Source organism: Gorilla gorilla, chromosome 1 (assembly GCF_029281585.2).
Source record: "Gorilla gorilla gorilla isolate KB3781 chromosome 1, NHGRI_mGorGor1-v2.1_pri, whole genome shotgun sequence".
Taxonomy (NCBI): Eukaryota; Metazoa; Chordata; class Mammalia; order Primates; family Hominidae; genus Gorilla; species Gorilla gorilla.
The window spans coordinates 29,102,738-29,129,897 of NC_073224.2; the positions used below are offsets into that span (position 1 = coordinate 29,102,738).

The 27,160-nt window shown below is 45.4% G+C and overlaps 1 protein-coding gene across 1 annotated transcript in view; it reads right to left on the reverse strand.

Annotated features, from left to right (window-relative positions):
• LOC129531977 (mitogen-activated protein kinase-binding protein 1-like) overlaps positions 1 to 24,477 on the reverse strand; it is a 33,640-nt gene extending 9,163 nt beyond the window's left edge. Inside the window, exons 1-13 of the mRNA XM_063704709.1 lie at positions 24,402 to 24,477; positions 17,360 to 17,520; positions 16,363 to 16,454; positions 5,333 to 5,395; positions 5,043 to 5,100; positions 4,151 to 4,321; positions 3,625 to 3,762; positions 3,177 to 3,359; positions 2,930 to 2,947; positions 2,496 to 2,656; positions 1,538 to 1,727; positions 872 to 1,018; positions 477 to 652 (exon numbers count right to left, since the gene is read on the reverse strand). Coding sequence (XP_063560779.1) covers positions 477 to 652; positions 872 to 1,018; positions 1,538 to 1,727; positions 2,496 to 2,656; positions 2,930 to 2,947; positions 3,177 to 3,359; positions 3,625 to 3,762; positions 4,151 to 4,321; positions 5,043 to 5,100; positions 5,333 to 5,395; positions 16,363 to 16,454; positions 17,360 to 17,520; positions 24,402 to 24,477 — 1,634 coding nt within the window. The remainder of the gene's footprint in view (positions 1 to 476; positions 653 to 871; positions 1,019 to 1,537; positions 1,728 to 2,495; positions 2,657 to 2,929; positions 2,948 to 3,176; positions 3,360 to 3,624; positions 3,763 to 4,150; positions 4,322 to 5,042; positions 5,101 to 5,332; positions 5,396 to 16,362; positions 16,455 to 17,359; positions 17,521 to 24,401) is intronic.
• Positions 24,478 to 27,160: the final 2,683 nt, after the last annotated feature.

Here is a 27,160-nt window from a genome sequence, read left to right on the forward strand (position 1 = left end):
GTCCTTTTTCTTGACTCTAGATCCTATCCAGAATCCAAATTGCATTTAGTTACTTCTCCTTAGACTTCTGTGGTCTGTAACAGTTCTCTAGTCTTTCCTTACTTTTCATGATCTTGATGCTTTTGAAGAGTATTGATCAGTTACTCTGTGGTATGTACCTCAATGTGAGTTTGTCGGATGTTTTCTCACGCCTATATTGAGTTTATGCATTTTTGGTAAGAATAGCACAGAAACAATGTCACATCCTTCTTAGTACATCCTATTATGGGCTTAATGATGTTGATATGAGGATGTTAACCTTGATCACTTGGTGAAGATGATTTCTGCTAGGTTTACTCATTGTGAAGTTATTATCTTTGCCTTGTAAATAAGTATCTTGTTGCCCAATCTTTTCGAGCCAAACCCTCCCTAAAGTTCTAAATACCCAACTCTGCACCACGAGAGGCAGTCAGTACCCACCCAGGACCTGGCATTACCTAAATGTGCCCATACGGTCCCCTGATGCTAGATGCTGTCCATTGGGGCTGACACACACCGAGCGGATGCCCACGCGGGGATCCAACAGGGATGCATCAGCTTTGTCTCCTCCAGGCAGCTCTGTGTCCAGCAGGGCCTGGGTGTTCCCATCCACATAGATGATTTTAATGAGGTCCTAGTGGAACAGGTTAGAAAAGGTGGGTGAGGCAGGCCTGACCAGTACAGCTGCAAGGGGCAAGAAAGCTGAGCAAAACAAACCCTTGGACCACAGAGCACAGCCAAATGAAGGCTGGAAGGCCAAGGCCTAGGGACCCAGTTCCCAGTAACAAGGTGCAATAGCTGTGGGGATGGGGGCACTGAGGGTGAAGTGGGGCCCCACAGCCTCAGGGCTCACACTGCTGAGGATGTTTCGGTGGAGGGTGGAGCCATGCACCCCGGAGCTCTCTGTGTTCCACAGGCGGATGGTGTTGTCTGAGGAGCAGGTAATAAAGGAACTGGGGGGCAGGCAGGCCTGGTTACTGTCCTTCACCTCGGGGTAGACCTGAAGGGGCCGAGGGAACACAATCAGACCTCCATTCGGGAGCAGTCCTCTGCCTACCCAAGGAGATGGAAGGGAATGGGACGAAAGAGGGAATGGTGGCCAGGACTTAGCCCAGTGCCTGTCACAGGCCATACGTAACTGGTATATACCCTTCAACATGACCAAGGGGAAGCACCCACTATATATCAGGCACTCTTCTATGTCTCCCACTTACATTATTTCATTTTATTCTTAGAACAATTAGGTGAATCAAGTACACCATTTTACAGGTGAGGAAACTGAGGCTTGGTCAAATTCAATAACTTGTCCAAGATGACTGAGGCAAAACTAAGGATGGGGCACACTGGGGAAGCCTGTAACATTCAAACTCAGTCCCCAGGATCTATCCCAGGGAAGTCACTGGAGAAACAGGGAGGCAGCAGGAATCTAAGATTATACTTGGGGATCCCTACTTTCTGTCCTCAAAATGGTATCCCAGCCAACCTGGCCAGTCTCCAGCCAGCCAGCCAGCCCACATACCTCCACACTCCAGATGCAGGAAGAATGATACAGAGCCGAGTACACCTTGCCCACTTTCTTGGGGTCCCTCACATCCCAAACATAAATGCTGTGATCGTTGTACACACAAGACAGCCACTCATTAGTAGGATCAAAGGTCAAGGCAATGGTGTCTGAATACCTGGCATTCACCACTCCAGAGAAGAGGCGACTGTAGGGAGAGGACAGGGCACACTGGTCAGACTGAAGGGAATGAAAAGAGAAGCCAATCCACAATGGAAGGAGCAGTGTGTGAGGAGCCCTCCCTGGACCTGCAGGTTTGGAAGTAGTTGCTTGAGAGAAGAAAGGAGCCCCTACTAGCCATCAGCAGGAACCTGACCCAGCACTAGCTGCTGGGCCATGGTGTTCGGATGAACACAGCTTCACAGAACACCAACGTTAGACAAGGTACTTCTATGGCTGTGATGGGGCAAAACAAAAACAAGACTACTCTGTGCACAGATAAAAACAAGATCACCATACAAACCACAACGAACCATGACAATGATCAAACACCGCCTTTCCCATCTACATGACTGCTGGCGGCTTCTTGACCAAACACAGCTTTAGCCCCCTACCTTTCCTTCACCTCTTAGATAAATTAACAAGATGTTCCACTGCAGAATCGCCCCTAGTTCCTGACAGCATCCAACCAGAATACTTCAATCCCTTGAACGATTCCTAAAATCACCCAACGCAAACCCAAATCCCATATGTCCCTCCTAACACCCACTTACTGAGACTCTCCACAGTTCTCCATGGGGTGGGGTCTCCTTGGTTGCAACAAGTACCGATAAACCCAAATTCTTCTGTCTAAAGAGGTATTCCCAATAATCTTTGGGGCATCAATACACTCTTCACCTGCTCCCTGAGGCACTGACAAGAAAGACTGGGCAGGGGTAAGGCTACAAATGGAGGAAGGGGGGCCCACGTAGCTCACCTGGCCTCGGTGATGCTAGCAATGTCTGTCCCCAGAGCATGGGGTCGGGGCAAGGTGCTAAGGAAGTGCAGGTTAGAGGGGTTGAAAAGGCGCACGGTGCCATCAGCACAGCCACAGAAGATGTAGTCTTGGCTCACAGAGATGCAGTGGGCCACTGTGGTCTGTGGGCAGAGTGGCTCAGCTCAGCAAGGCCACCTGCCCACTCAGTCTTCTCTCCTCCCCACCCATCAACAGCCACCTGCCAAGAGGAGGGACCGGCCAAGGCAGGGGCAAGGGAAAAGCCGCCCAGCTGCCCTGTTCTGAGCCCCTCAGCCCTGTCCAGCCAGGGATTAGGAATCGAGGATTCTTCTAGGCACCAGAGGATCCAGTAGGAAAAGCCCAGTGAAGAGAAAGAAACAGCATGAGAAAGAGAGGAAGGTGCAGGCACCACTTACTGTGAAGCTGTCTATGTTCTGAGCGGAAGAGAAAAGCAGGAGAAAGAGACAGAAAGAGCAGAGAGGAGGCAGTTATACAGATCACCAAGGGCTGGAAATGGGCCAAGGTCTAGCTCCCCCAAGCTTCGTTCTCCTGGGAATCTCCCGTATGCACAAGGGACCAGCCCCTAGTCTGAAGCCCTGGGCACTAGTTCTCCCCTGAGCTGAGACATGAGCAGACCCTACCCCTGGGGACGGAGGTACTTACCCTCAGCTCCACCCACTTGTCCAAAAGCCTTCGATCACTGAACTCGCACAGCAGCCCTGAGGACGTGATGCAGAAGGTACCGTCCGCCTTCTTTCCTCTGCCACAGGCCACATCAGTGAATAGGTTGTTCCGTAGCTCTCCCAGCAGCCCTGAGCGGCCCAGCAAGGGCACAGTGGCATTCACCTGTGGAGGCACACCACTGTTACACCCCCATCCACCCCAGAGCCTGCCCCTGGAAACTAGGCCCTAGGGGAGTACAGGGGACGCCTCCAGCACCTCCTTGCTCTTTGGGCCTACTCCTCAGCCCAGACAGCATCTGGCTCATCCAAAACTTCTGCATGACTGCTGGGAATGCAGAGAGAGGCCCAAGTGGGGCAGAGTCTCCTGGGGTGGGCTGGGCAGGCCCTGCCAGGGGCCTTGGTGGCTACTCCCAGCTTCAGCAGCTCACCTTTGAGGTCTTGCTGTCATCGAGATACCAGAATTTGATGTGCCGGTTGCCTGCAGTGACAAAGTAGCTGCAATCCTCAGAGAAGGACACTGCTGTCACCCGACTGGACACCTTGTTGGAGGCCGCCACAGTGTTTTTCTGGAGGGGATGCCAAAGGAAGAATCAAGGCTCTGTCTCTTGGAGCTAAGAAGACAGTGACTCAGACAATGGAGGAGAATTAGAATTTGTACTTGAAAAAGTGTTTCTTTCCAGAATTTACTGGCCAGAAAAAGAGGGGTGGGGAAATAATCCCTTTCTAGAGGAGCTGAAAAGATTCGTTTCCTGCAGAAGTCCTTGAAGGCATAAAGCTAGCCCCTTCAACCAACATGCTTGGCCACACAGTTGCTCTTTTCTGCTTCAAATAACTTTCTAGAATGAGAATGGTTCAGTGGGGTGGAATGGAGCAGTGCAGGTCAGCAGTCTCTTGCCTCCCCAGCTGACACTTGACCCCTGTGAGGCTGCCAGGCCACCCCACCCAGCCACTCACCTTCCAGGCCCACACGTTGACGATCATGTCATGCTGGTAGCCCACAGAGACAATGTACTTGGCGCTAGGAGAGGAGGCCACACAAGCCACACCGTACCTGTGCTCCTGCAGCTCGGCCACCTGGCTGTGCTCTGCCACATCCCAAACCCGCACGGCAGGCATGTGCCCACTCTGCAGGAAGGCAAGAACTGGAAGTGAGTTCTTGACTTCTCCACAGGCATACAGCCCCACTTCGTCTTCCAGAGCGGGGCCCTCGCCTCCTCAGCTACTAGATACCGTCACTTCCCCAGCCAAAAGTCAGGGCAGGGTACAGAGGAAATATGATAAAGATCTGAGGGCAACAGTGATTACCAGGAAGAAAGTGGCCCCGGATTTTAGTCAGCATCTCTGGGTGGCCGTCTGTACTTCAGGCTGTTCAAAGCTCCCTGAATGGTTCTGATGGGCAGCCGGCATTGAGAGCCACTACCACTCAGGTCTATTTCTGCCCCTAGTAAGACTACGCGGCCGGGACAGAAGCGTTCCTCCTGAGCCCAGCAGGGGGCCCCCGGGGGTAAGGAATAGTTAAGGCAGTGGTTTCCAAAGCACGCTTCCTTCACCAGCAGGATCAGCACTCTCTGGGAACTTGTTACAAATGCACATTTCAGACTCCCATCCCAGACCTACAGAATCAGAATCTCTGATGACCAGCCTAGTGATGTGTGCTTTCACAAGCCCTCCAAGTGATTCTGATGTACACTAAAGCTTGAGAACCACTATTTTAAGGTATAGCGAAAACCAGGATTTGGTGTCTGTTTCAGAAGCCAAAGTGACAGCAGGCCTAGGACCGCAGCTCTCTGCGGAGGCCAGGACACCTGCCCTCTTTACAGTACTGCCAGCCCTCTTCCTCACTCACCTCTCCAGTGACCAAGTACTTGCCATCAGGGGAGAAGGCAAGGGCAGTGATGGTTTTCCTGCAAGAGATGGGGCAGGCTCAGAGGGGCACTGGCAGCCTGGCCTAAGCCTAGCCCCCTCCCAGCCTCTCAAAAGGTGAGACCAGCAGACACCAATGGCACATGTGGCACTTCCCCATCTGGCTTTAGGGCCCAACCAGGCCCCAGCCCCTAGAGCCATAGAGACTCTAGACAGTGCCCTTCTCATAGCTCCCAGAAGGAAGAGGTATCCTGAGGACCCCAGCCCATTTACCTGGAACTGTTGAGGATGTGGTGCTGTTTGTGTTTCCGGGGATTGAACAACACAACCACACACCTGAGGAGATGAGCAGACAACAGGCTCAGCAGCAAACCACAGCTCCCCCAGGAGCCCTCCAGACCACCCAGGACTTCCAGTCACCTGGCAGAGGGAGCTGGGTAGAAAGAGCTCAGAAGGGCACCACTGTTTTTTTCCTTTTCTTTTTCTTTTTTTTTTTTTGAGACAGGATCTTACTCTGTCATCCCAGCCAGAGTGCAGTGGTGCAAACATGGCTCAGTGCAGCCTCAACTTGCAGGCTCAGGCAATCCTCCCACCTTAGCCTCCCTAGTAGCTGGAACCACAGGCATGTGCCACCATGCAAGCTAATCTTTGTTTTTTGTTTTTTTTTTTTTTTCTTGTAGACACAGGATCTTGCCACATTGCCCAGGCTGGTCCCAAACTCTTGAACTCAAGTGATCTGCCTCCCAAAGTGCTGGGATTACAGGCATAAGCCACCGTGCCCAGCCTCCACTGCTTTCTCCTGGCAACCTGTTCTTGCTCCTTTTCCCCACCCAAGAGGAACTATCTCTGTAGCCCCATGAGGGTGAAAGGGTTCCCTGGAAGCCTGTCCTCCCAGCCAGGCCCCTAAATACCAGCTCTATCTCTGGCCATACCCACAAAGGGCAGCAGGGACACAGGCCATCCCGCAGCCCTTGTGCATACCCCAGGAAGGGGTGTAGGAGGGAAGAAGAAATGTGATTTGGGCAAAGCAGGCCTCGGGTGCACAGCCCGTTCACAGGCTTGGGGCCACACGTGTATCAAGCATGTGTGCCTTAAGATGTAAGGCCTCTCACGTGTGCACCCACGTGTGTACTTGGCAAGAGCTGGCCCCCCACACCCTCCATGTGTTGGATAAGGAAGGAAGTGGGAGGCGAGGCAGGGGCCACACAGCAGAGAGGCTCAGTAAGATGGGGTGGGGGATAGAGATAGCCTGAGAAGGCCTGGGAAAGCCTTACAGTGCCACAGAGGTCCCAAGCCCCACCCTGAGAATCTCTGGCCCCAAGAAACCTGAGAAGAGCCCCCCGACTGCCAGAAGCAGAATCAGGGACTCTGCCTGCCTCGCAGAGAAGGTGGGGGCAACCTCTCCCGCCAGGCAGCAAGGCTGCTGGATGGAATCAGGTCCTGCCTTTCCAGAGGCAGCTCCGGAGACGGAAGCTGGGTAGTAGGAATCGGGGGCAAGAAGCCAAAGGCCAATAGCCAGGCAGCTTCTCTTTAGGCCTCCTGGCTGTCAGCAGGCCCTGGCCTGTTGCCCCCTTCTGCCTCAACTCTTCATTAGCACTGGAAATAGCAGACAAGAGCAAGCCTGGAGACTGCGAATAGGAAAGGCAGGGAGGAGAGAAAGAGGAGACAGCTACTTCCCCCAGACCTAATTTTCCCTAGTGCGACCCCACTGCAGCCCCCATATCTGAACGCCACTACTGGCTGGAAACTTGAAGGGAGGTAGGTGCAAGTTGCTAGTGAGGGCTAAGCATCTTGGGCTCAATAAACCACTTCGATATGCAAATTTGGGGACACTGGGACCTCCGATGTGACTAGATATGCCCAGAACTGCCAGGCTGACCAACAGCTGTGGAATTCCTGAGTCACATCATTTTCTCCTCTAACCCCTCAACTCTTCCTGTTTTTTTTTTTTTTCTCCTTCTTTCTCCATTTCCTACTCTTTCCTTGTTCCTGTTTCCTTTCTCTGTTTTTTTGAGACAAGGTCTCACTATGTTGCCCAAGCTGGTCTTGAACTCCTGGGCTCAAGTAATCCTCCTGCCTCATCCTCCCAAGTAGCTGGGATTACAGGCTCATGCCACCCCGGCTCAGCCCTTCCTTCATTTTTTTTTTTTTTTTTTTTGAGGCAGGGTCTCGCTCTGTCACCCAGGCTGGACTGCAGTGGCACCATGGCACCATCACAGCTCCCTGCAGCCTCGACCTCCTGGGCTCAAGCAATCCTCCCACCTCAGCCTCCCAAGTAGCTGGGATTACAGGCACATGCCACCATACCCAGTTAATTTTTGTATTTTTTGTAGAGATGGGGTTTTGCCATGTTGCCCAGACTGGTCTTCAACTCCTTTCTCTTTTTATACCACCTTCTAGTCTCCTGCTTCCCCTTCTAGAATGTCACAGTCAGGAGGGTTTTAAAAAGTATGACAGGCTGGGCACAGTGGCTCATGCCTATAATCCCAGCACTTCGGGAGGCTGAGACAGGCAGATCACCTGAGGTCAGGAGTTCGAGATCAGGCTGGCCAACATGGTAAAACCCCATCTCTACTAAAAATACAAAAATAAACCAGGTGTGGTGGTGGGTACCTGTAATCCCAGCTACTTGGGAGGCTGAGGCAGGAGAATTGCTTGAACCCAGGAGGTGAAGGTTGCAATGAGTTGAGATCATGCCATTGCACTCCAGCCTGGGCGACAAGAACTAGACTCTGTCTCAAAAAAAAAAAAGTATGACAAAAGCAAGATGGCTCTGGAAACTCTGCACCCCATCGCTCTTGAGCAGGCAAATGAAAATTATAACAGAGCCGGGAGCGGTGGCTCACGCCTGTAATCCCAGCACTTTGGGAGGCTGAGGCTGGCAGATCATGAGGTCAGGAGATCGAGACCGTCCTGGCCAACATGGTGAAACCCCATCTCTACTAAAAGTACAAAAATTAGCCAGGCGTGGTGGCGGGCACCTGTAGTCCCAGCTACTGGGGAGGCTGAGGCAGGAGAATGGCGTGAACCCAGGAGGCGGAGCTTGCAGCAAGCCAAAATCACACCATGGCACTCCAGCCTGGGTGACGGAGTGAGACTAGGTCTACAAAAAAAAAAAAAAAAAAGAAAGAAAGAAAATTATAAGAGTTCAAAGTGCACAGATTTAGATTTTTTTTTCTTTTTTTTTTGAGATGGAGTCTCACTCTGTCACCCAGGCTGGAGTGCAGTGGCGTGATCTCAGCTCACTGCAACCTCCACCTCCCGGGTTCAAGCAATTCTTCTGTCTCAGCCTCCCCAGTAGCTGGAATTACAGGCAACCATCACCAAGCCTGGCTAATTTTTTTATATTTTTAGTAGAGATGTGATTTCACTATATTGGTCAGGCTGGTCTCAAACTCCTGACCTCAGGTGATCCACCCACCTTGGCCTCCCAAAGTGTTGGGATTACAGGCGTGAGCCACTGTGCCCAGCCAGATTTAGATATTTAGGTTTTAATACTTCATGCAGTATATGAAAAGTAATAGCCCCAGGCCTGCCACTATCATGAATTCACAGCCCAGAAAGTTCTCAGTGGTTAAACAACATTTTCTGAACCTTCCTGCAATCTGTGCTGACCTGAGACCCTCTACAGACTCTTCTCTCCAGCAAAGTCTGAATGGGGACAGGTTCCCTAGCTTTCTGATTAGTTACACAGGAACCATGGTAAAGGGCTTCAGCTGAGAGTTGATCTAATTGAATTGACTCGATGCATAATCCAGCCAACCATATTCCAAATCCAGAAAAACTGGGATCTATTTGCAAGTTTACGAGTTTTCCCTTAATTCTCATCCCAAAGCAGCATTTCAGCCTTTAAAGGGTAGTGCATCAGACTGCTTAAAACACTTTCCAAGTCACTGCATACAAACTCAGTCTTCCTGGGACACAATATCCTCTGTTTCCTCCTTCTCCTATGTTCCGCTCCATGGTGGAAGAAGGGTGAATGATGCGTGTGTGTGTGTAGGAACACTACGTAGATAGAAGGATGACTGGCTAGAGGCAATGAGGCAATCTCTCCCTCCTCTAACATCCCCTTGCCCCCAGTATAGCCTAAGAAATTCTCAGGTGTGCCATGGAAGAGCTAAGCAAGAAAAGGAAACACACAGAGGTCGTCCCTTAAGCAACTATTTTTATTTCTAATTATTGATATTTGGAAGCCATCCAACAAGAGAAAGAGAACATGCAACCACGGTCGCAGCTACACATGCAGGGACGATAACGCAGATGCTGAAGTGAGAGCAGCATGGCCAGGGCTCCTTGTGTGCTTGACTTGAGGCCCTCCTGACCTGTTCTCAAAAGCACCAAGGAGCCCTCTCAGCCTTCTTGGTGAACTCTGAGCAAGCTCCTAGGTCAGCTGGGGAGAGGAGTGCGGGGCACAGTTTGTATCAATCTTTCTCTCCACATCCCCTGACCCTGCCCAGCAGGGTGAGCCCTTGCTCAGTGCTGGCTGGGATCCACCACATGCCAAGGGCTGGGTTGGCCCAGTCAGTTGAGTCCTGCGACTCAGCACCTGAGGGTGCAGGGCGGCTGCTCACTCTCACCGAAGGACATAAGGCCTCAGCCTGGGGGAGTCACGCTGTGGAGTACTGGTGCCAGGTGCTGGGCCCACTGCCCAGGAAGGGCCAAGCCTTCAACATCCCCCTTCCCTACACAGGTCCAGGCCTGCTGCTACCACAAAGAGCCCAGGATTCCCATAGGATGCACCTCCTACCACTCTCCATCCCCCGGATGGGATGAACTATGCATGGGGCAGCACAGACACAGGGAGCAGGACACACAAGGTCAACCAGGGACCCTGGGCTTTTGAAATGTTTTCTTTCAGACCAGGTAAAATCTGAGAATGACTCACAGAAGCATGCCAAAGGGGCTTCTGGCCTCACTCAAATGTCGCCCTCCAGCCCTATTTATCATTACAACCCTACCTCCGTCACTGCTACTGCTTCTACTGTTTCCAAAGCACACATCAATTTGTAATCATGCTTATAACTTACACTGGGGGTGGGGATCCGTCTTCACACACCAGACTGCCAGTTCTGTGAGGATGGTATTTTTGGTCTATTTTACTTACTGTTAATTTCCCAGGGCCTAGATGATAGGCCCTCAGTAATTATTTGTAAACAAGTGAATATATCTTCAAGTCACTAGGGGCAAGATCTCAAAGCCCTGGCTGCCAAGGAACCTCCTGGGTAGCAGAGTGTGAATGAGGGCCCTGGGGAGAGGTCCATGGTTCTCCTGTACCTCAGGCATTTAGGACTCCTTGATGCTCAAGGGCAGCGTAGAGGTGGAAAGAGCAGAACACTGAGGTCACAGGCCTGTCTGCTAACACACTGCATGATCCTGGGCACCAAGTCCCAACCTTTTCTTCTCTCAGGCCCACATGGTCTCTCTACTGTCCCTGGCGAATACCCTACAGCGAGTAAGAAGGTAGCTCTGTGTTCCTTCAGCTCAGGTGTCACGAGAACACAGTTCAGGAGGAGAATTCTGTCACACCCAGTGCAATGCTTCAAAGCTGAGGATCTCAGCATCAATTTTAACATGGGCTGAGTAAATGGAGGGCCTCCTCAGGAGAGCAGGGGTTCCCTCTTCTCCTCCCCACTTAAATCAACCAAGAGATCTCTTCTTAGCTGCCAGATACACCCCGTCACCTCGCTGGGACACTTCCCATCCCAGCGGGAGAGGAGCAGCTGTGCACAGGGCACTCACCCAGGCCATTCTGGCATGGGAGCCAGGAGAAACCCATTCTCAGGACTGGGCACAGGGGCACAGGGGCTGTGCTGGGCTTGAAGGCCCATCAACCTTCCACCAGCCGGCTGAGGAAAAGGCCCAACTCAATTAAGGGTGTTCAACTCAATTAAGTCTCTCAAAGGGGCTGTCTGGCATCCTCTAGTAAGGGGGCTTCCCGTGGGGAAACAACGGCCAAGGGATGTAGGAGCCACTAGGACAGGCTCCATGCTCAGCCTGGAGCTCCTACCCACCTCTGCCTGACACACTGCCCACCCTCCTTTCCTGTGCTGTTCCATTTCCTTTCAGAAAACTTTGTTTTGGTTTGATATTCGCCTCTGGGCCTCAGAGAATTTTCTGAGTTTTGTTTCTCTCCTTGTTTCTAGGATACCTGAGCGGGCTCCCAAAGCAACAGGCACAGGAGGAACAAGAGCGTGGGGGCTGGGGGCAGTGTAAGGATGATCAGATAAGAAAAGCAGGGAGACAAGGAGGGAGGTGAAGAACCTGCTTGTGCTCACACAGAATCTGGTGGCCCCCAACATCGCAGCAGCACATCAGGGAGTTCTAGAACACAGCAAAACTCAAACACCCAGAAAAGAAGCCATTTGCACAGACAACTTCAAGTTCTAAGAAATCAGAAGGTCAGGGAACAGATTAGGGGCACTGCCCAGGGATGGCCTAAGCCAAGCATACACACTTAGGAAACCTACTAGAGGTTCCATCAGAAAAGCCTGTACACCATCTGGAAGGATCATGACTCCCAGGCACATGCACTGAGCTGAGACCTGCTCATAAACATGCATAAGCACATGCCCTTAAAGGCCAGGCCTGGAGTCCAGGGGTGTGTGAGGAAGAAAGCGGGCAGGACTCCACACTCCCCGGGGCAGGGACACAGGGCTCAGCATGCACCAAGCAGCACCCCAAGGCCTCTTCTGCCTGTGCTACCCCAGCCCCACCTCCAACAAGAGGGAACCTGGCTTTCCCAGGCAGAGGCAAGAACAAGTGGAATTCCTCTGAGGCAGGCTGCACAAACTTATCCAGTAGAGAGGTCTTTCCATCAACTTGCTTCTCTAGGGGAAAATGGAGCCTAGCCCAGCCTTCGCCAGGCAGAGCCCGTGTGGCTCCCACAGCACCCTTACTGCAGCCATTAAACACCAGAGGACCACCTGGGAGAGACACTGACCCCAAACCCAGGGGCAGAAGTCTCCCTTGCACAGACTGAGCTGCCCATAAATGGGGCTCTTCTCATTCAAAGGGCAGGTAGACAGCTTAGAGGAAAAGCAATTTGTTAAAAATAAGCAGAAAGTGGCCGGGCACAGTGGCTCACACCTGTAATCCCAGCACTTTGGCAGGCCAATGTGGGCAGATCACCTAAGGTCGGGAGTTCGAGACCAGCCTGACCAACATGGAGAAACCCCATCTCTACTAAAAATACAAAATTAGCTGGGCATGATGGCGCATGCCTGTGATCCCAGCTACTCTGGAGGCTGAGGCAGGAGAATTGCTTGAACCCAGGAGGCGGAGGTTGCGGTGAGCTGAGATCGTGCCATTGCACTCCAGCCTGGGCAAGAAGAATGAAAGTCTGTCTCAAAAAAAAACAGTGTGGTCTTCCCCCACTCTGTGCCATTTTAACAATCAGAGCTCTACAGTCATACTACTTGGGTTAGAACCCCATTACACACACTAGCTATGTTACCTCAAGCAAACTCTTTAACCCTTTTGGTTTTTTTAAGAGGCAGGGTTTCACTGTGTCACCCAAGCTGGAGTGCAATGGCACGATCATAGTTCACTGCAGCCTTCACCTCCTGGGCTCAAGCAATCCTCCTGCCTCAAACTCCCCAGTTGCTAGGACTACAGGCACATGCCACCATACCCAGCTAATTTTTTTTTATTTTTACTTTTTGGTAGAGACAGGGTTCTCACTATGTTGCCCAGGCTGGTTTCAAATTCTTGGTCTCAAGCAATCCTCCCACCTTGGCTTCCCAAAGCCACTGCACCCTGCCTGCTTAACCTCTTTTTTTTTTTTTTTTTTTTTGAGATGGAGTCTTGCTCAGCCGCTCAGGCTGGAGTGCAGTGGCGCGATCTCGGCTCACTGCAAACACCGTCTCCCAGGTTCAAGCGATTCTCCCATCTCAGCCTCCCGAGTAACTGGGACTACCAGCACCCGCCATCACGCCAGGCTAATTTTTGTATTTTGATAGAGACAAGATCTCACCATGTTGGCCAGGCTGGTCTTGAACTCCTAACCTCAGGTGATCCGCCCACCTTGCCCTCCCAAAGTGCTAGGATTATAGGCGTGAGCCACTGCACTTGGCCTGCTTGACCTCTTTGAATCTCAATTTCCTCCTCTAAAATATGAGGGTGATAATAGTTGCTCAGAGTATTAAATAATTCATATAAAGTGCTTGAAAAGTACCTGGCATAGAATAAGTACAGTCATACATCACATAATAACATTTTGGTCAACAGTGAAGGGCATGTATGACAGTAGTCCCGTAAGATTATAATGGAGCTAAAATATTCCTGTCACTTAGTGACATCTTGATGATCCTGACCCTATGTAGTTCTATGCGCTAGGCTAATGTGTGTGTTTGTGTCTTTGTTTTTAACAAAAAAGTTAAAAAAGTTAAAAACAACATTTAAAGCTTATAGAAGATAAAAAGAAAATACTTTTGGGTCAGGCACGGTAGCTCATGCCTGTAATGCCAGCATTTTGGGAGGCCAAGGCGGGCGGACCACTTGAGGTCATTAGTTCAAGACCAGCCTGGCCAACATGGCGAAACCCCATCTCTACTAAAAATACAAAAATTAGCCAGGCGTGGTGGCAGGAGCCTGTAATCCCAGCTACTCAGGAGGCTGAGGCAGGAGAATCACTTGAACCCAGGAGGCAGAGGTTGCAGTGAGCTAAGATCGTGCCACTGCATTCCAGCCTGGGTGACAGAGGGAGACTCCATCTCAGAAAAAAGATAAAAGAAAAATATTTTTGTATAGCTGTACTGTGTTTGTGTTTTAAGCTAAGTGTTACTACAAGAGTCAAGAAGTTAAAAAAAAAAAGTTTATAAAATGTAAGAAAGTTACAGTAAGTTAGGTTAATCTATTATTGAATGTATGTTTTTAAAATAAATTTAGTATGGCCAAGTGTACAGTGTTTGTAAAGTGTACAGTAATGTTCTTGGCACTCACACTCACTCACCACTCACTCACTGACTCACCCAGAACAACTTCCAGTCCTGGAAACTCCATTCATGGTAAGTGCCTTATACAGGTGTGCCTTTTAAAAATATATTTTATATGATATTTTAACTGTAGTTTTTCTATGTTTAAATATACAAATACCATTGTCTTAAGATTACGTACAGTATTCAGTACAGTAACCTGCTGTACAGGTTTGTAGCCCAGGCGCAACCGGCTACACCATGTAGCCTAGGTATGTAGTAGGCTATACCATCTAGGGTTTGTGTAAGTATACTCTGTAATGTTCACTCAACAACGAAATTGCCAAATGACACATTTCTCAGAACATATCCCCATCATTAAGTGACACATGACTGTACTTGATTGATAAAGGTAGCTTTTTTTGGTGGTGGCTTGTTTTTTTTTAAGACAGAGTCTCTCTTTGTCGCCCAGGCTGGAGTGCAGTGGCGAAATCTGCGCTCACTGCAACCTCCACCTCCTGGGTTCAAGTGATTCTCATGCTTCAGCCTCCCAAGCAGCTGGGACTACCAGCACCCGCCATCACGCCCAGCAAATTTTTTTGTGTTTTTAGTAGAGACAGGGTTTCAACATGTTAGCCAGGCTGGTCTCCAACTCCTGACCTCAAGTGATCCGCCCACCTTGGCCTCCCAAGGTACTGGGATTATAGGCGTGAGCCACCGGGCCCAGCCTGATAAAGGAAGCTTTTTTGATGAGGTGATAAAACTAAGCAAATCACGTATCTAGTATAAAAACTATAAAAGTTGCTATGAAAATTACATTGGGGAATGAACTAGGCATTAACAAGTTAATGGTAGAGTAAGAAAGGTACAGCAGTAGCGCTACTCATTTTCACATTCCTGTGCCTATCAGCATGGAACAGAGTGAGCCAGAAGCAGGAGGGGTTCCAAGCTTTCTCCAGAAGCCTGAAGAAACTATGGTTGGAGGTTTCCCACTTGTAGGAGCAGAGGAGTGAAAAGGCAGCAAGAGAAAGAATAGTAGCCCCACTCCCCTACTTCTCTTCTATGGCACTGATCTCTCTCAAAGTGACTAGAACAGATGAATATTCATAATAGCTAAGAAGTAGAAACAACCCAAATGTCCATCAACTGAAGAATAGATAAAATGTGCTACATCCATCCAGTGGAATATTATTCAGCCACAAAAAGGAATAAGGTAGCGATACATGCTGTGACATAGATTAACCCTGAAAACATTATGCTGGCCAGGCGTGGTGGCTCACGCCTGTAATCCCAGCACTTTGGGAAGCTGAAGCGGGAGGATTGCTTGAGCCCAGGAGTTCGAAACTAGCCTAGGCAATAGAGTTAGACCCTGTCTCTACAAAAAATGGAAAAATTAGCTGGGCATGGTGGCACACACCCATAGCTTCAGCTACTCAGGAGGCTAAGGCAAGAGGCTGAAGCTGCAGTCAGCCATGATCATACCACTGCACTCCAGGATGAGCAACAAAAAGAAGCCAGTTACAAAAGGCCAAATACAGTGTTAACTGATTCCGTTTATATGAAATATCCAGAATAGGCAAATTAATGGAGACAGTGGTTGCCTAGGGATGAAGGTCTGGTAAGGTGGGGGTGGGAATGAAAAGTGACTGATAGGAATGGGGCCAGGCACAGTGGCTCACGCCTGTAATCCCAGCACTTTGGGTGGCTGAGACAGGTGGATGGCTTGAGCTCAGGAGTTCAAGACCAGACTGGGCAGTGTGGTGAAACCCCATCTCCACAAAAAATTCGCCAGGCATGGGGCAGTGCGCCTGTAGTCCCAGCTACTCGGGAGACTGAGGTGGGAGGATTGCTTGAGTGTCGGAGGCGGAGGTGCAGTGAGCCGACATCGAGCCACTGCACTCCAGCCTAGGCGACAGAGCCAGAACCTGTCTCAAAAAAAAAAAAAAAAAAAAAAGGGAACAAGGTCATGAAAATGTCCTAAATTTGATTGTGGTGATGGGTGCACAACTCTGTGAATATACTAAAAAACGACTGAATTGGGTATTTTAAATAGTGAGTTATATGGTATGTGAATTACATCTCAATAAAGCTGTTTTTTAAATGACTGGAAGGTAGTTACTGAAGATGGTGCTGGGAACTGTGTGTAACATAAAGTGTAAATCTGTGTGTGGGAGGTGGGGTAGATAACCGAAAAGCAGGACAGGATGGCAACAACGACAGCACCCGACAAAGAACCTTTACCTGGTCCTGCGTCTCTTTACAAAAATGGCAAGAAAACATTAACCTGTATCTATCTTCCAGAAGATACCAGAAAATCCCTGCCCATCCCAACTGCTCTAGCGTGGCTATAAATTCCCATGCATCAAGATCTCTTCCAAGGCGCTTACTTACCCTGCTGGGTAAGCAACCAAACCTGATCGGGGGTCACAGGCAAGTCCTCTGCCTCCAGATACTGTAATTCCCAGCACCTTCTCCCAGGTCACCTGTTAGAGGAAGACAGAAGTGACATGTTACAGACAGAGTGTGTTTGGGAGGAAGGTGCTGAAGGTACCTGGGACCGTCCTGAGGCAGTGGCTACTTTCCAGACACCCATGTCTTCAGGAGAATGAAGCTATGACTTCTGCAGCTTCCTCTATTCTGCCCACCGGCCTTCTTGATCACACGGGAAAAACCCAGCGTGCATCACCTATTTTCGGCAGGGCTCAGTCTGCTGGTACCACAGGAAAGAACACCAACTCGTTAAAGCATAACTCATGGCCACAGAGGAACAAGCATTCCCCAAAACCAGGAAGGTACCATGTATAAGCTAGAGCCTGGGATCCCCAGACTAGACTCTTGGGTCTGTGAGACTTGGGTGAGGCCACTGATCTTTGTGCTTTGGCAGGCATGAAGGAAAGGCTACTCTGACCTACCAAGAGCCAAAAGAATGTTAGGTATCAATTAGGTGACTCAGAATATCCCTGACCTTTGCATTCTATCATGTTCTTCCCCTCTGTCGGAGGGCTCCACCTCCCAAATGTCTGCCAGTTCATACAGACTACAATCCAAGGAGGCAGAAACAGGGCTTAATGCTGTGTTCTACAAAGCACCGATGCTCAGGGTACTCTAATTATTATTATTAAGCTGCAACTCCCACAGAGATGAAAGATAAAATGCTCAGCGATTCAGAGAGGACACGGCCACGGGAGACACTCATCACTCTCATCATTAGTAGTGTTACCCCACACTGTCTGCAGGCCTCAGGACCCACATGAACTAACCTCAAATTAATTCATTGGTCTTTCTGCTAGACAATGCCAAGTGAGATTGAGACTGCCCTCTAACCTCTTGCTGTCACTCCATGTCATTCTCTGCTCTGGGTCTTTCACTTGCTGCTCCAGGTCTTTACCTGCTCCAGGACTGTGCACTCCCTGCACTGGCTCTGCTCAAGAATGTCCCTGATGCTCCCCTGGCTCAGAGAGTGGGGCTTCAGAATGCAGGGCGGACATGTGAACAGGCTAGACAGCACTCTGCTATGAAAACACCAACCTGAGGAGAGTCTCAGAGGCCCTAAGAGGGCAATGTAAACCAGAAACACTTAGGGTGGATGCTTGTGGCAGGGCGGTCTATTCTTAGTCCAGGCCAGTTTCTAGAGAGGGGAGGCTCAGAATCAATTAGGACAGTTTTGGAGTTTCTCCTTCTCTCTTATTGCTCCAACCGCAGAATTAAAAGTACTCCTAGAGGGGCCAGGTGCAATGGCTCACGCCTGTAATCCCAGCACTTTGGGAGGCCGAGGTGGGCAGATCACTTGAGGTCAGAAGTTTGAGACCAGCCTGGCCAACATAGTGAAACCCCATCTCTACTAAAAATACAAAAATTAGCCAGGCATGGTGGTTGGTGCCTGTAATCCCAGCTAATCAGGAGGCTGAGGCACGAGATTCATTTGAACCTGGGAGGTGGAGGTTGCAGTGAGCCGAGATCACGCCATTGCACTCCAGCCTGGGTGACACAGTGAGACGCCATCTCAAAAAGTACTCCTAGAGAACCTGTTCAGATTTTTTTTTTTTTTTTTTTTTTTTTTTTGAGACAGAGTCTCACTCTGTCACCCAGCCTGGAGTGCAGTGGCACCATCTCGGCTCACTGCAAGCTCCACCTCCCAGGTTCACGCCATTCTCCTGCCTCAGCCTCCTGAGTAGCTGGGACTACAGGCACCCGCCACCACACCCGGCTAATTTTTTGTATTTTTAGTAGAGACAGGGTTTCACCATGTTAGCCAGGATGGTCTCGATCTCCTGACCTCGTGATCCGCCCGCCTCGGCCTCCCAAAGTGCTGGGATTACAGGCGTGAGCCACCTTGCCTGGCTCAGTAATTCTATGTTTAATCTTGCAGAAAACCTCCATACTATTTTCTATAGCAACTGTGTCATTTTACGTGCCCACCAACAGTGCATAAAGGTTCCAATTTCTCCACATCTTTGCTAACACTTGATGTTTTCTGTTTTTGTTTTCTTTATAGTGGCCATCCTAAGGAGTGTGAGATGGTATCTCATTGGTCTCCATGTGCATTTCCCTATGATTAGGATGTTGAGCATCTTTCCATGTGCCTATTGGCCATTTGTATGTCTTCTTTTGAGAATCATCTATTCAAGTCCTTTGCCCATTTTTTAGTCAAGTTATTTGGTTGTGCTTGTTGTTGAAGAGTTGTAAGAGTTTTTAGATATATTCTTGATATTAATCTTTATCAAAATGTATGTGTTACAAGTATTCCCTCCCATTCTTCATGTTGTAAGTTGTCTTCTCTGTTGATTGTCTCCTTTGCTGTGCAGAAGTTTTAAAGTCTGATCTAGTCCCATTTGTCTATTTTTGCCTTTGTTGCCTGTGTTTTTGGTGTCATATTCAAGAAACCATTGCAAAATCCAATGTCAAATTTTCTACATTTTCTTCTGAAATTTTATAGATTCAGGTCTTAAGTTTAGGTCTCTAATCCATTTTGAGTTAATTTTTGTTTATGGTGTAAACTTAGAGTCCGACTTCATTCTTTTGCATGTGCATCTCCATTTTTCCCAACACCATTTATCGAAGAGTGCATTCTTTCTCTAGTGTATGGATTTGACAGTCTTGTTGGAGATCATTTGGCCGTGTACATGAGAGTTTATTTATGGGCTCTCTATTCTGTTTCATTGTTCTATATGTTTGTCTTTATGCCTGTACCATACTGTTTTGATAACTGTAGCTTTTGGAATTGTTTTCTGTCTCTTTTTTTTTTTTTTTTTTTTTTTTTTTTCAGTTGGAGTCTTGCTCTGTTGCCCATGGCGGAGTGCAGTGCTGTGATCTCGGCTCACTGCAACCTCTGCCTCCTGGGGACAAGCTATTCTCCTGCCTCAGCCTCCCAAGTAGCTGGGATTACAGGCATGAGCCACTACACCCAGCTAATTTTTGTATTTTTTTTTTTTTTTTTAGTACAGATGGGGTTTTGTCATCTTGGCCAGGCTAGTCTCGAACTCCTGACCTCAAGTGATCTGCCCTTCTCAGTCTCCCAAAATGCTGGGATTACAAGCGTGAGCCACCGTCCCCAGCCTGAGATTGTTTCCTTAAGTTTCTTTTTGGATTGTTCATTACTACTGTATAGAATGCAACTGATTTTTGCAAGTTGATTTTGTATCCTGCAACTTGGCTGAGTTTCTTTATTATCTCTAACAGTTTCTTTGTGGATCGTTTAGGATTTCTTCTGTATAAGATCATATCATCTGTGAACAGAGATAATTTTACTTCTTCCTTTCCATTGTGTCTTTAACTTCTTTTTTTTTTTTTTTTTTGAGATGGAGTTTCACTCTTGTTGCTCAGGCTGGAGTGCAGTGACGTAATTTCAGCTTACTGCAACCTCTGCCTCCTGGGTTCAAGGGATTCTTCTGCCTCAGCCTTCCAAGTAGCTAGGATTACAGGCACCTGCTACCACGCCCGGCTAATTTTTTGTATTTTTGGTAGGGATGCGGTTTCACCATGTTGGCCAGGCTGGTCTTGAACTTCTGACCTCAGGTGATCCACCCGCCTCGGCCTCCCAAAGTGTTGGGATTACAGGTGTGAGCCACTATGCCTGGCCTTTTATTTTTTTGCCAAATTGCTTTGGCTAGAACTTCTAATACTGCATTGGATAGAAATAGCAAAAGTGGACATCCTTCTCTTGTTCCTGGTCTTCGGGGGAAAGCTATCTGTCTTTTACCATTGATTATGTGATGCTAGCTGTGCGGTTTTTATATATGGCCTTTAACTAGAGAAAGTTTCCTTCTATTTCTGGGTTGTTGAGTGTTTTTTTTTTTTTTTTTTTTAATCATGAAAGGGTGTTTGACTTTGTCAAATGATTTTTCTAATCATTTTTTAATCAATTGAAATAGTCATGTTTTTTCCCCCTTCATTCTGTTGATATGGTATATTCTATTGATTGTTTTTTGTATGTTGACCCATTATTGCATTCTAGGAATAAATCCTACTTGGTCAGATATATAATCTTTCTACTATGCTACTCAATTCATTGTGCTTCTATTTTTTGAGGGTTTTTGTGTCAATATTCATAAGGGATATTGGTCTATGGTTTTCTTGTACTTTGGTGTTGGTATCAGGGTAATGCTGGTCTCAATGAATGAGTTAGGAAGCGCTCCCTCCTCTTCAATTTTTTGGATGAGTTTGAAAGGGATTGGTATTAGTTTTTGTTTTTTTCTCACAGAGTCTTGCTTTGTTGCCCAGGCTGGAGTGCAATGACATGATCATAGCTCACTGCAGCCTTGACCTCCCGGGCTCAAGTGATCCTCCCACCTCAGCCTCCCAAGTAGTTGGAACTATATGTGTGCATCACCATGCCCAATTAATTATTTGTTCTTTGTTTGTTTGTCTGTAGAGACAGGGTCTCACTAGGTTTCCCAGACTAGTCTCAAACTCCTGGGCTCAGGTGATCTTCCTGCCTTGGTCCCCCAAAGTGCTGGGATTACAGGCATGAGCTACCACACCCAGTTCTTTTTTGTAAATGTTTGGTAGAATTCTCCAGTGAGGTCACCTGGCCTTGATTTTATTACTAATTAGATCTCCTTACTGGTTATAGGTCTGTTCCAATTTTTCTGTTTCTTTATGGGTCAGTTTTAACACATTTTGTGTTTTAGAAATATCCATTTTAGTTAGGCTATTCAATTTGTTAGTATACAATTGTTCATGGCATTTAGTCATTTTTTTTATTTCTGTAAAATCAGTAGTAACGTCCCCACTTTCATTTCTGATGTTATTAACTTGAGTCTTGTGTCTCTCTTTCTTGGCTGTTCTAGTGAAAGATTTGTCATTTTTTGCTGGCCTTTTCAAAGAAATAACTTTTGGTTTTATTGATTTTTTCTATTGTGTTTTTATTTTCTTTTTCATTTATCTTTGATCTGATTTTTATTATTTCCATTCTCTTGGATGGAAGCTTTGGGTTTAGTTTGCTCTTTTTTTCCCCTAACTTTTAAGGTGTACAAATATTGATTTGAAATATTTGTTCTATCTTAATGTAGGTGTTTACAGCTATGCATTTCTCTATTACCACTGTTTCCATGGTATCCCAGAAGTTTTGGTATGTTTCGTTTTTATTTTCATGTGTCTCAAGGTTATTTTCTAATTTCCTTTGTGGTTTCTTCTTTGACCCTTGGTTGTTTAAGGGTGTTTTGTTTAATTTACACATATTTCTAAAATGTTCAGTTTTCCTTCTGGTATTGATTTCTAGCTTCATTCCATTCTGATCAGAAAAATACTTCAGATTATTTCAATCTCTTAAAATTTATTAAGAATTGTTTTGTGGCTTAGCATGTGATTTATCCTGGAGAATGTTCTATGTGCCGTTGAAAATAATGTGCATTCTATAGTTGTTTGGTGGTATGCGCTATATGTTTTTTAGGTTTGATTGGTTTATAGTATTTTCTAAATCCTCTATTTTCTGAATGTTCTTCTGTCTGGTTTTTCTATCCATTATTAAGGTGGGATATTGAAGTTTGCAACTACTGTTGTAGAACCGTTCGTCCCTTCAATTCCGTCAATGTTTACTTTATAAATTTTTGGTGTCTGTTAGGTGTTTATATGTTTATGGCCATATTGTCTTGCTGTATGAAGACTTTCCTCTCTATATATTGTTCTTCCTTGTCTCTTGTAAAGTGTATTTTTCTGACAATAATATAGCCATCCCAGCTCTTTTTCATTACTATTTACATAGAAAGTCTTTTTCTATTATTTTATATTAAACCTCTTTGCATCCTTCTATGTAAAGTGAGCCACTTGTAGACAGCATATAGATGGACGTTGACTTTTAAAATTCAATATGCCAATCTGCTTTCTTAGAGATTTTAGTTAATTTACCTTTAATGTGATTACTGATAAAAGGATTTACTTCTGCCATTTATTTGTTTTCTATATGTGTTATATAATTTTTTGCTCCCCAATTACTACCTTTTTTATATTTAGTTGATTTTTTGTAATGTACAATTTTGATTCCCTTCTTTCCTTTTCTGCGTATTTTAAAGTTATTTTCTTAGTGGTTACCCCACGGTAACCACTTTCAACCTGGTTTGAATAATACCAACTTAGTTTCAATTCTGTCTTCTATACACTACTCTGCTTCTATACATCTCTGTGCCTCCCCATTTATATTATTATTTGTCACAGATTACATCTTTATACATTATATGCCAATTAAGTTAGATACATAGATATTATTTTATGTGTATGCCTATTATATCATATAGAAAAATAAAGATGTTACAAACCATACCAAAAGTACATTAGTGGTGGCCTACATATTTACCTATGTAATTACCTTTACCAGTGTTCTTTATTTTTTCTTATGGCTTTGATTTTCTCTAATGTCCTTTCCTTTCAGCCTGAAGAACTCCCTTTAGCATTTTTTGTAGGAACAATCTTCTGATAATAAACTCTCTCAGCTTCTGTTTTTCTAGAAATGTCTTAATTTATCTTTTATTCTCAAATGAGAATAAAGAGAAATTTTTGTTAAATATAGAATTCTTAGTTGACAGGGCTTTCTTTTTTCTTTCAAGATTTAAATATGTTATCCTATTGCCTTCTGGCATCATTTATTTTTCTGATGAGAAATCAGATGTTAATCTTACTGAGAATCCCTTGTGCATGAGATGTTTTCATATTGTTGCCTTCAAATTTTTCTTTTTGTCTTTTTCCTTCAACAATTTGGTTATAATTTGTCTTGGTGTGGGTGTCTTTAAGTTTATCTTGCTTGAAGTTCATTGAGCTTTTTGGACAAGTATATTCATGTCTTTCCTCAGATTTGGGAAGTTTTCAGCCATTATTTCTTCAACTATTCTTTCTACCTCTTTCTGTCTTCTGTGAATCTCTGTGTATATTGGTCCACTTGATGGTGTCTCATACAGCTCTTAGACTCTGTTTACTTTTATTTGTTCTTTTTTCTTTCTATTCCTGAGACGTAATAATTTCAGTTGTCTTACCTTCAGGTTTGCAGACTCTCCTGCCTGCTGAAATTTGCTATTGAGCCCCTCTAGTGAAATTTTCATTTCAGTTATCCCACCTTTTATGCCAAAAATTTGGTTTGGTCTCATTTTATAATTCCTATCTCTTACTGAGAGTCTTATTTTGTCATACATGGTTTTCCTGATTTTCATTGTCTTTAGCTGTTTGGGCATATTTAAGATCATTGTTTTAGTCTTTATCCAATCGTCCAATGCCTGGGCTCCTTAGAGACAGTTTTGATCTATTTTGTTCCTTTGAATAGGCCATACTTTCATGTTTCTTTTTAGGCTGTGTAATTATTTTGAAAACTAGACATTTAAATATTATAATGTGGTAACTTTGGAAATCAGATTACCCCTTTTCCCAGTGTTTGCTGGATTTTTGATTGTTGAAGGCTGTAGCAGATAATTTCTATAATGACTTTCCCAAATTATTTTTTGCAAAGACTGTATTCCTTGCCATATTCAATCACTGACATTTTGTCCATAGCCTGTGTTCAGCTTGTGTTTTTTTATTTTATATTTTTATTTTTTGAGACAGGATCTCACTCTATCACCCAGGCTGGAGTGTAGTGGCATGATCATGGTTCACTGCAGCCTCCACCTCTTAGGCTCAAGCGATCCTCCCACCTCAGTCTCCTGAGTAGTTGGGACTACAGGTGTGCGCTGCCATGCTGGACTAATTTTTAAATTTTTTTTAGACTAGGTGTCACTATGTTGCCCAGACTGGTTTCAAACTCCTGGGCCCAAGCAATCCTCCCACCTTGGCCTCTTAAAGTGCTGAGATTACAAGGGTGAACCACTGCACTCGATCTCAGCTTGTGTTTTGACAGAGATTCCCTTCAATATCAGGAACTAAAAACAAACAAACAAATAGCAGAAACCAAATAACCACTCCCAGACTTTGCAGATTGACTCTGTGGCAGGCACTCCTTCAACACTTACCCAAGCCTGCACTTAGCTTAGGGATCAGCCCAAAGTGGAAGCTTAGGATCTCCTCAGGTGTTTTCTGAGGATGCATCTTGCCCTGGGCATGCATGTGGCCTTCTAAATCCCCTTGTACACATGGGTGCTTTTGAATGCCCTGATTTCCCAAATAAACCCTCACCAGCTTTTACTACTGGGTCTTAAGTGTTTTATTGTAGGTCTCAACTATAATCTTCTGCCCTAGGCATCTGCAGGATGCGAGTTCACCTTGCTACATATATATATATATATATATATATATATATGTAGCAAGTAATTGCTATATTGCTTATTTCTGAGTAGAAGAATATGAGACATTTCCCCAATCATTATGTGTAATTACAAATACATATATATATGTTTATATATTACGTACATATATATATGTAATTGTAATTACACATAATGATTAGGGAAATGTCTCATATTCTATATACATAGACAGAAAGGGAGAAAATATATGAGGGAGAGAAAGAATCTTTCCATCTCCTTTGAGTTCCACGGTGTTGAGAGTCACGACAACTACAATTGCTTCATCATGCCTGCTTGCAATTATAGGGCTTTTGAACCATTTGTTCCCTCCTTAGGTATCCTCATTTTTTTCAGATTCTTGCTTAGAAGTCACTCCTCCGTGGACCTCCTCTGACATATTAAACATTGCAGTCCATTATAAGCTGCAAGAGGACAGGGATTTTTGCCTGTTTTATTCCCTACTGTATCACCAGGGGCTACAGCAATATCTGACAAACAGTGGGCATGTAATGAATATTTGTTAAGTGAAGTAATAAATTCAATCAAATCACATCACCTGTTTAAAGCACTTCATTGGCTTCACATTGCACTTAGAATAAAGAGAAATTCTTTTTATACAATATAAGTTCCTGCAGAATGCAGACACTTTCTACTTCTCCAGCCTCTTTTCAACTCCTCTCCTACTAGCTTCTGTATTTAAGCCACATTAGACCTTTCTTCAGTTTTTTATATAGACTTTGTTGCATCACACCTCAGAGATTCTGTACATGTTCTTCCTCCTGCCTAGAAAGGATCGTCCCTCCACTTTCGCCAACTAATCCCTGCTCAACTTTTCGTCTCAGCAGGAGGCCCATTCTCTTTGGCAATCCTCTGGCCTCCAGCCCATTTATCATATGCTCACATGTCAACATGTACTTCGTACAGCATGTAACACAATTGCACTTTTATATTTTAACAAATTATATTTCCCATATTGAACTGTAAGTCTCCTGAAAGGACAAATTTTGTTCTTGCTCATCATCAACTTTTTCAACATCCAGTGCACCATTTAGAACTTAGATGTAGTCAATACAAGTTTGTGGAATGAAAGAGGAAAAGAAAGAATTAATATTCCTTTAAATTAGGATGGCAAAGATCGTATATAGAAAATTGGCTAAGTTGTGGTCCATTCATGTTTGCTCCCAATTAAGGAGCACAGCTATGAAAAGGAAGGCTTCAAATTAATAACCAATAGATTTTTTAAAAAAGAAAACTGGCCAGGTACTGTGGCTTATGTCTGTAATATCAGCATGTTGGGAGGCCAAGGCAGGATTACTTGAGCCCAGAAATTCCAGACCAGCCTGAGAATTTGGCAAAACTCTGTCTCTACAAAAAATACAAAAATTAGCCAAGTTTGGTGGCATGTGCCTGTAGTACCAGCTGAGGTGGGAGGCTGAGGTGGAAGAATAGCTTGAGTCTGGGAGGTCAAGGCTGCAATGAGCTGTGATCGCACCACTGCACTCAAGCCTGGGTGGTAGAGTAAGACCCTGTCTCAAAAAAAAAAAAAAAAAAGAAAAATCACTAAGCAAAATAAGACATGTGAAGGATCATGTCAAAGGTAAGAAAAATTAGGGGAACATTAAAAGCTTTCTTCCCAAGCCACTAAATCAACTTGACTAACAAAATTACCACTTGATTTAGCATTAGAAAATTACATTACATATCAAACATAAACCCATTAATCAAATACTAAAGAAATTTCTGAGTTAAATGGTATAATGTTAGCTTATGCCAGAGCTGACCTTGAAAGATTGTTCAAATATGGCTCAGCGTGATTGAAAGTTCTGTGTGAATATGTTTCTGGAAAGATCCAACAGCAACACCTTAGTGTATGTTTTTGAAATAAAATGTATCTGAGTAGCAGCAAAGTTATTCTCAAATTTCCATTTTATAGCTGGAGATGTTATACCGTGACATATATGGTAGGACCCAATATGGATTAATCCCTTTTAGAAGTCAATCAGGAAGAGGGGAGCAGTTAAAACAGTTGCTTGGTTTACAAACAGTAGAACGATTTTCTTATTCACACCATCTGATTATTGTATTTTATTTTTTCCCCAATGTTTAGACTACACAATGAGTTAAGAATGATAAAAATAAGCTCACCAATATACTATGTACATATTTACCAAAATCTGTGCATGCCGATACATATAAACACAGCTGATAATTTATTAGTTAGGCTCATTTGTAATTTTTGTCACTATAGACCAGTTTTTTATTTAAATTGAAGATTAGTATACATTTTAAATGATTAGTCAAAATAAAAAATCTAAAATGTGCTCTAAATACCTCTTAGGTCAGAAAAAAAAAGTCAAAACTAGAATATAGAGAAATTAAGAAATGCCCTAAATTTCTAATCTGACAAAAATGCATACAAGATTTAAATATTTTAATGGAATATAGAACAGAACTAATCACTGAAGAAATTATAGAAAGGAAACAAA